At 38.0% G+C, this 9,590-nt stretch overlaps 1 protein-coding gene across 1 annotated transcript in view; it reads left to right on the forward strand.

Annotated features, from left to right (window-relative positions):
* The first annotated feature begins 579 nt into the window (after window positions 1–579).
* Window positions 580–9,590, forward strand: part of LOC107089517 (vesicular glutamate transporter 1-like) — a 22,153-nt gene continuing 13,142 nt past the window's right edge. Inside the window, exons 1-2 of the mRNA XM_015382358.1 lie at window positions 580–1,048; window positions 8,835–9,087. Coding sequence (XP_015237844.1) covers window positions 987–1,048; window positions 8,835–9,087 — 315 coding nt within the window. The 5' untranslated portion in view covers window positions 580–986. The remainder of the gene's footprint in view (window positions 1,049–8,834; window positions 9,088–9,590) is intronic.

Consider the following 9,590-nt stretch of genomic DNA (forward strand, 5'->3'; position numbering starts at 1 on the left):
ATGACACTAGCCAAACTGGTTAAAAAACAAAAATAATTCTCAACAGCTGCACCTGTTACAAAAAAGAAAAAAAGTTAGAAACGGGAAAGTGCACAGAATTATTCAATCACACAGTGTTCTGATTGTGCATTGTCCTCTATTCTGCACTTTAGATGAATGACTGCTTAGGTGCCACTGGTGGTGGCACTGTATCGATACTTTTAAAAATGAGTATTGTATCTGGATACAACATTTTGGTATCGATACTTTTTTGAGTTTCGATACTTTTGACAACCCTAATATAAAACAATTAAGCTCCTAATATTTAAAAAGAATGTGTATATTGAAAATGAATATATTTGTTTTATTCTATATTTTAAACAAAATGCATTTTTAACTGTTATTCTGGGCTCCCTCTTAATAGTGTGACCGTGTGCGTTTATGGACCATTTAAAGTTTGTTCTGGTCTCCTAAAAAGCGCCGCCATCAGTGCGTCCTGAAGGACCTTCTTCCATTCTTGTCCTGTGAATTCTGCTTCCCTCGGACTGTTTACTCCAACTCCCTCCATTCACTCCCAGAATAGCTTGAAACAAGCCAGTCTGCTCGGAAGGAAGTGACATGCTCTCCTCCACTACACACTCTGGGAGATTAGCGCGCGGCCAGCTGTAATCCTGTTCAGGACCACGGCCAGAGACACCCTTTTACCCATGAATCCTCACTAAAGTTGCCCCGCTGCGCTTTTTTCAGCGAACCTCTACGAACCCAAGCGGGATTTAAAGAAGTTCGTCCAGATTCCCGGAGGAAGAGTGGATCTAAAAAAATGTTTTTGATTTTTAGAGGAACCAGAAGAAACCTGTAAACGCCGGGACAACTAGTTCTCCAAGCTACAATCCTGGGAACTTTTAAATAAACGAAGCTGATGACCAATTAATAATATTTTTTTTTATTTATGTGACTGAGCCGCACGAAGGAGAAGAGGCTGTGCGCTCGGACCCGGAGCCGTCAGGATGGAGATCCGGCCGGACAGGTTCAAAGCTGTGGCAGCTAAGACTCTGGGGAAGATATACGGGTAGGTGAAGCCTCTGAAAGGTGAACTGATCCACGCTATAATGAAAACATAGGTAATCTTTATCTGGTGCCGGTACGCAGGGCCGGCCTGAGGAGATAGCGGGTCTGGGCAGGGTATTATCTGGGAGTCCCCTTCATTTTTAGCCCATATTTCCCAGCAGCTGATTTTCATCTCACTATAATTACAAATCTTGTTTTATACTTTACTGATGTGCCAATTCCTTTATTTTTGGGTTGTAATTTTGTTAATTTTAGGCAAATTTTAATCTTTTTTTTCTGTATTGGTTCTGAAAAGTGGTTTTGGATTTAGCAGAGGTGATAGTGGATCTGTAACACAGATTAAAATAATCCCACTTGTAATAGAAGCTTGTTTCAGCTGCTCTTGATATAATGTTTAGTTATTTAACGTTGAAAGTTTTATAAAAGAGGAGGTAGCAGTGAGGTGAAAAGCAAAATGATATATTAACAAACAGCTACAGTGAGCATGATATATTTTCCCACCAGATATGCAACCTTTAAGTTTTAAATCATGACTTTTCTTCTTTTATCAAATCTGTGCTGCTCTAAATTAAAGATATTTTGCATCCAAAGCAACTCCAAATTCTGCTTAGATGTTAATATAAGTAATTCAATTCATTGTCCTGACAAGATAAGAGCAGAACAGAAGATCAGGATGTCCTCAGCTCTGGATAATCTGCCACATCTTCATTTATGCACCCTCAGAACATATGGCACCATAAGTTTTTAAGCCTTGTATCTTTTATAATTCATGAGCTTTTATGTGTATTTTCCACCAGTAGGAGGTAAAATCAGCCTCTCCTTCATCCCGGGGTCCAGGAACAGAGTCTAGTTTCATTACAGGCAGAAGGTGTCCTTTCAGTGAAAGATGAAACATCATATCGATTGATGGATCAATTTCTGCTGCCCTTTTATACCATCAAGCTACAGAGGCCTGCTTGTCTGTTAAACATGGAGGCTCATCTGCTGGTTTGATCATTTCAGAGATAAAACCTGCAGATCGTTATTATACAAGCTTAGAGTTAGAGCGTGTTTAGGTTTGTAACAATAAATGAACTTAATGAACTGTGCTGCTGAGTACCACATGAGATATTACTTAACTAAAGCATAAATTGGATTGTACTGATAAGCAGTGAGATCTCAGAGAGACCTTTTGTTAAGTGTACTGGCAGTTGGCTCTGAAAAGTGCAACATGATGCAGAAATATGGATTCAGACCAAAGTCTGGAGCATTTTCAGGAACCTGAGAGCAGACCGGCTATGGACTCCCCTTTCTCTCTCTCGGGATTTGATGCAGCGTCTCAAACACTTAAATCCTCTCTAGAAATAGCCTCTCCTTTTCAAGCTGTCGGCCTGCGTAAATCCCTGCAGGATGTACACCTGGACCTATCTCTGCCTCTCCCCATAAGTAGTCCTGGTAACACGTCACCAATATCCCCTCCCACCACAGGACATCTAACTACCGGGATTAGTCCAGTGGACTAAAAGGCAGAAGGCTGTAAGCTGTGGTTTCCGCCCAGGGCACGTGCTCTGGGGTGCCTCCTTTGACTGCTGTGTGCACCGGACAGTCCTTGTTCTCTTCACCTCTTAAGAAGTTCAGAAAGGAAGATAGTCCTGATTGGTAAAGATGGCCCCTTCTGGTTTCTTTTTATCATCTAAATTAATCGTCCAACATTATTTGATCCCCATTTGTCCATTCGATGATTCCAAACAGATATACCAACTCTGAATAATTCAGCCAGATGGCTTTGACATATGACCTTGATGTATGAATAACCCCAGAAAAGTAGAAGAGATCCCACTGTTGACGTCTGCAGAGCAGAAGGGGTTTAACTTCCACACGCTTTATCACCACCTAAAGTGATTCTTGTTTCTGGTTTGGGTTAAACAGCAGAACTGCTCAGATGAGACTCTTCTCTTCAGGTGTGACAACCAGGAGAAGGTCAGATGGCTTTCAGGGATTACAACAGATTTTCCTGAATGAAGGTTTAGCCATGAAAAGTCACTGCTACAGATATGCTTAATACCAACGACTATGATGCCTTGAAAAAAAATATATACTTCTTTATGTTTTTTTTTTACATTTCAACCACAAACTGCTCTGTTATTTATTTGAGGCTTTATACTTGATAATTAATGAATATAAATAAAATTGCTTTTCAGTTAATTAATGAATTATGTAAAAACATGAATAAAAAAAAACAACTAAATTCTAATTTAACTTTAGGATAAAAAAAATATTTGAAATTATTGCAATTATTTTTTTCTTAATGTTTGGTACTAAAATGAAAGAAATAATAATAAAAAAAAAACATTTGTGCATTTTATTCAGCCACCTTTATTTTGATAAGTTAACACAAAATCCAGTTCAACCAATCTGCCCTCAGAAGCCACCTTAACGACAAAACGTTTTTATCTTTGTTTCATTTAATTTAAGTCTAACTGCAGCTATATTTTAGAGGGGATTTTAGAATAACTGGTCACATTACGACCAAGGAACCCACAGAACGTTCAGAGAGAATCTAAAAAAGTCTAGACAAGTGATGAGATAGATCTAAAAAAATATATACTAAGGTTTGGTAATCTCACAGAGCTTTGACCGATATTTTCTCTGTGTTGCCTGATTCAGGACGACTTATAGTCATGTCCCATCAAATCTGGCCTTTATGAGAGGTGAGTGGGGAGAGGAAAGTCATTTTTTAAAGTTAAGTCATAAGAAAAGTAAAGATGTTGGAGAGCATGATCTGGTTCAGCAGAGACCAAAACTGTGCTTTAGGACCTACCAAGTAGAGGATACACAACCAATCACTCTGGTAATACCATTCTTGTTGTGATACATGGTGGTGGCAGCATCATGATGTGGAATTAGTTCAGATTTAGTTAGAGTAAACCCTTAAGCCCCCATTAACATAAAGCCAGGGATATAATGGTAGCCTAGCTCAAAGCACATCCACATGTAAGATGGGCCTAGTCAAAGTCCAGACATAAATCTAGCTGAGATTCTTTTGGAAGACAAAAAAAAACTGTGGTGAACAGAAACTCTAACCTCCAATCTAGTCGTGCTTTCGCTGGTTTTAGAAACAAGAAGATGAATCCATTGATGATCAAATCTGCTAAAGACAAACCCCAAAGATCTGCAGCATAAGGTGGTCTTAAAAAGTTCTGCCTCAGGGGGTCTTAGTGCAAATAGGAAGGTTAACCTTTTTGTTTTCTTTTCATTTATAAAGCTATTTTTTTTTTTATCCCATAACGCTGATGTTGGAATTCATTCAATTCTGTTATATTTTGAAAAACAAAAGCCAAAGTGCTTCCCAATGGTTGCTGCATCGTAGATATTATGATAAAGATGTAAAAACAAATACAACCTAAAAGTATCTACCTACATAGATCTATCAAATATATTAAGTATATTGCAAATTAATAGTGTTTAAAAAAAAAACAAAAAAACCTCTAGTAAGTGACAGCAAATGTTAAAGAAATTACAGGACTTTTCAGGTATGGATATTGATCAACAGCTGACTGTTAAAGATTAGTTAATGCTGGGAATTATTTAGAGTCAGAGAAACTGGAGGTAAATGCCAAGAGAAGATGAGGAGGAGACAGGAAGGAGGAAGAGGGATCCGCCCAGACAAAAATAGACTGGCCGAGCCAGAGATAGGCTATTAATAATTTAACTTTGAGAATCATCAATACTTCATCACTGCTGGAGATTCTTGCAACCTTTGAGGATATTTAAAGAAGCTATGTTTTATTACTGCATGACTGTTACCTCTCCCTGTTATATGGGTTAGGCTTTATTTAAAAGGTCTGCTGCAGTATTTTTGTAGCATCAGATGTTTACAATAGCATCATTTTTATGGTTCCAAAAGGAAGAACATATTCTAAATAAAACATCAAACCCTTTAAAAAAAGCTTTTGTTAGATCATGATTATTAAGCATATTTTGCATATTTAATTGTCAATACCAAAATAAATGAAGTGTTCTTTAGTTTATCTCAGTTTCTTATAGGACTTTAAGTCCTAACCTAAGGCAGGTCTTATGATATCATTATCAGCTTCTCTTATAATAAACAGGTGATCCTCTGCAACTTATATCAGCAATACATAACATTGAACAACCTATTTAATGCAGAAATAAATCATTCATTTTTTTATATATATATTTCTGCCCACAAAGGCACACCAGATATATATATAACTGATGACAAGATATCTGGTGCTGATTTTTACGGGTTGTCATGAATTTTGAAGTGGAGGAACCGCATGCAGAGAGGAAACAGGAGGTGGGAGGATGGAAAACAAACAGTTTTTACCAAAGGTGTGGAAAATCAAAAACTAGACTCCAAGGAAAATCCCAAACTATAAATCAAAGGAAGAACATGAAGACGCAGGTTGGTGGCAGCAATAACTGAGGGAGATTAAAGCTGGCGAGGATGATTACTGACCTAGGAGTAGGTGGTTGATGAGAGACAGGGAAGGCAAGGAACTGAAGCTCAACTGAAGAAATTGGAGAAAAATTGACTGCTTGACAAAATATATTGGAAACACAAATATAGGAAGCAGAAAGGTGTTGACACACACAACCCCCCCCCCCAAAAACCCAGGAAAAATAAGTATAAATTGCTAAATACTCAAAGACAATTAATCAAAATAAATCATGGAGTAAGGTCTTCAGATAATAATCCTAACTTGAGATGGCAACTCATAGAATTACTCTTGGTGTACTTATGAAAAGTACAAAGAATGTTATTTCTTATCATCCAGGAGGTACAGTAAGGGAAGGCTGTAACATGGTCAGGTTTAAAGCAACAAAGCATTGTGTAGGTATGATCAAAGAAAGAACACCAAGAAGCAGCATTTAGTTCCTATGCTCTGTTCAGGGAAATTGATTTATCGAGTTGTTGTAGGTGTTGATAGCTATGGCAATAACGATCTTCTGTAGCAGTCTGTCTTGCTCCAGATCTGGAGAGGCCTCTGACTGAAGACACGGTCCTTGTTTAAAAATCTTCTGAAGAGGATGCTCACTGTCCATAATCTTCTTAATTTTATGAAGAATTCTTCTTTGTAAAATAATCTCCAGAGGTTCAAGAGCAGTTCCCAGAACAAAGCGGCCTTCTTTATCAGCTTGTTAAGTTTTTTAAAGCCATTTACTCTGATGCTATTCTCCCAGCAGATGATGGAGGAAGAGATCACCCTCTGCACAACAGACTTATAAAAGATATGTAGCATCTTGCTGCAAATGCTAACGGTCCTAAGCTTCCTTAGGAAGTAAAGTCTGTTGTTCCTTCATGTAGACGGCTTCACAGAGGTGTGTTTAGTCTTCAACTGATGTATTGTTATTTTAACCCCTTGACGCCCAGTTTTGCAAATATTATGCAACAAACCCTTTGATTTATGTACACAGCCAAGATACCATGTGCATTTCCCCAGTGCCAGTTTTTACACATTCAGTGGGGGCCTAGGACATTTTTGCAAGCTCTTATTTCCATTACAACTGATCCCTCCTAGTGTATGTTAATCATTGATTGTTAGAAATGCTTTCACAAATTTGTTATATGCAGACATCCCAAGTCTCCCAGAAGTTCTGTGAGCCTCCCTGATATAGATAGTTGTTAACAGATCCCTGTGAGTCGGATAAATTATCCCGGATTTTAGACTTTGCAAGGTGATGTTTTTTTTATGCGAGTGAGAGCAAGCAGGCAGTGCAATAATTCGTGCACCATGTGCGAATTAGAACTCCTGCGATTGCGCAGTAGTGTGGGGTGTGGGTTGCTGGTGAATCCTGTGCAGCGTATCTGTCCAAAGCAATGCTCTGTTCAACCAGCGTTCCAGGCGGCTGATTGGATTAGTCAGAAAAGTTTGGGGTTACTCTCTGGTAGTCACCTAGTTAACACTCAAAGCTGTGCATCCTGTCAAACGGCAGAGGTCGAATCCTCCATTAAAAAACGAAAATATAAGACTAATTTTACAGCAGAATATACTAAATTATTTCCACGTCTAGTGAAGGTGAGGAACAGTGCCGGATCTAGACCAACTGTACCAGGGGGCCAGGAGGGGTCCAGCGTTTTTTAATGGGGGAACAGAAAAGCATGAAATAAAAAACAGGGCAAGGGATTCAAATATATGTCAAGAGAGCTGCACAAATCAATTAGGTTCAATAAAAATTATATTTCTTATGAGTTCAATATACTTTTATAATTTGGGAATTTTACATATTTTTGACTTAATTTAAGTTAAAACTACCGTTTTCTATATAATTTGAATTAAAACTCAAGAAAAACTGTTAACTTCATCTGTAAAAAATAGTATTGTTTTTTATTTTTTGTGAAAAAAAAAAACATTTAGCAGATGAAAACTGGGATCCTATCTCAATACCACTAAAGTTATCACCTTATTGTTTTTGAATAATTAGCAAAACAGAATTTGTAAAGAAAAATAATTAAATAGATCCAAAGGACCTATCAGTAACCATGTCTGTTCCAGTGCATATCATCATTAGAATTTGGGATGGGCGGGGGGCTTTGGGGGATTTTTTTTTTTGTGGGGGTTGGGGTGTATAAGCATCTTCCTGAAATGAGATTTTGGAACTTGGGAAGTCTGGATATACCTATGTTTCTATTTATTTTTAAAATAAATAGAAAGTTCTAAAATCTCAATTTGTCAACTTAAAGGCAAATAACTAATAACTGGGTTTGATTTTTCACTTCAGGACCTAGTTGCTGTGCTTTAGTTGAAGATCCTCCAAACATCATAATGTGCCTTTAAGCTCTCTTTGGTTCTACAGCAGAACAAAGACCCAAGGTTCAACAGCCAATCTGGCTCTAAATGGTTCAGAAAAAATAAAATAAAAATTAGTGCCCTTGAGTGTCCTAGTCAAAGCCTTGATGTTAAGTTAAAATTAAAAATTTCTTTTGTCTGTGATAAATAAAATCATAATTTCAAACTGCTTCTGTAGTAACTCCGCTTATGTCAGCTTGATTTAATCATTCGGATGATCTGAAACATTTGAGTTCAGCAAAAGGCAAAAGGATAGAGAAGAAAAACTCTAAGGGGCAAATATTTTTTCATGCCAATGTACTCACACCCATTGATCCTAACATATTTGGTTCCATAAGGCATTGAGAAGGAAAGTTTCTCTTCTTCATCAAATAGAGATAGAGGGTCTGAGTCAGCTCTGAGAGCTCAGAGTTTCTCATGTCATCTTTAATTTACGCCTCTTTGGATACATATTTGATGCTTGTTAGACAGGAGACAAAGGTCAGAGCTTCACAGGGAACACGAAGAAGAAGAGGAGCATACGATGTAAGCTCTGTTGGGTTAACCGCACCTTTTCCCTTGCTGTCAGTCAGTTCTTTCGGGGGATAAATGTGTGCAAACAAAAAACACTAATACTTATTACAAGCTTGAGGAAAAGCCTTTTCTACAGTCTTCTGTGAGGAAGGCTAACAGATGCCTGCACTGAGCTTCCCTTGTTAGGGCTTGAAACTGCCTCTCAAACTGACAGCCAAAGAAACCGTCAGGCATCGAGATCCAGATGATTTCTCCCCCAGAAAAATCAGCAGACAAGCACTTCATCAGAAAGTTTGGAAAACTTCAGACTTTCTAACAGATATTCAGCACAGAATCTGTTATGACAGCTAAGCTATTGCTAAAGCAGAGGTATTTTATGTAATAAATTAAATGTGTTGAAGAGGTATGTGTTGCAGGTATGTATAAAGTAACATCATATGATCATATATGGGAAAGATCTTTCTGAACTCCTTCTTGCAGGGCACTAGAGAAGAAGCAGGAAAATGGTGAAACCATTGAGCTGTCGGCTGAGGGCCGGCCTGAGCTGGTGCAGGAGAAGGAGATGCCGGTGGTGGACTGCACATGCTTCGGCCTGCCCAGGCGCTACATCATCGCCATCCTCTCTGGTATTGGCTTCTGCATCTCCTTTGGTATCAGGTGCAACCTGGGTGTAGCCATTGTCAGCATGGTCAACAGCCACACCATCTTCAGGGACAACAAGGAGGTCGTAGTGGTAAGTGATCCCGACACAAAACAACAAGGAATTCATCACAGTGCTCCCTCTTGTTTATCCTCAAAACATTAAATAACTTTTCGCTTGTTAAGGATCATTGTTTTGTCTTTAAATAGGGAAGATTATTGCTGAATACTTCCTGCAGATCATTTTGTTCTTCAGACACCCAAAGGATTAATATTGATCTGCTAAAAACTAAATGTTCCCCTTTAGGTTAATTATGTAGTCAAAAGATCTTCACAAGGTAAAAATCAGGAAATACACAGAAACCTGCAATCTATCACTTTTTCGAAGTCCTGTATCAACTAGCTGAGCAGCAGTTCTAACACCAGCTTTAACATGAAAAGCAGAGAGCAGACATTCAATCTTACCCATGTTTCTTTTTTAATTTTTTTTTAGGTTAAATTATTAGCATGAAGGAATAAAAAAAAATATTTGATTAGATTTTGTCACGTTTGAAGTTTCAAGTGATAGTATATATATTTTTGAACTACTGACCTGTT

Source organism: Cyprinodon variegatus, unplaced genomic scaffold (genome assembly GCF_000732505.1).
Source record: "Cyprinodon variegatus isolate N-32 unplaced genomic scaffold, C_variegatus-1.0 Scaffold256, whole genome shotgun sequence".
Taxonomy (NCBI): Eukaryota; Metazoa; Chordata; class Actinopteri; order Cyprinodontiformes; family Cyprinodontidae; genus Cyprinodon; species Cyprinodon variegatus.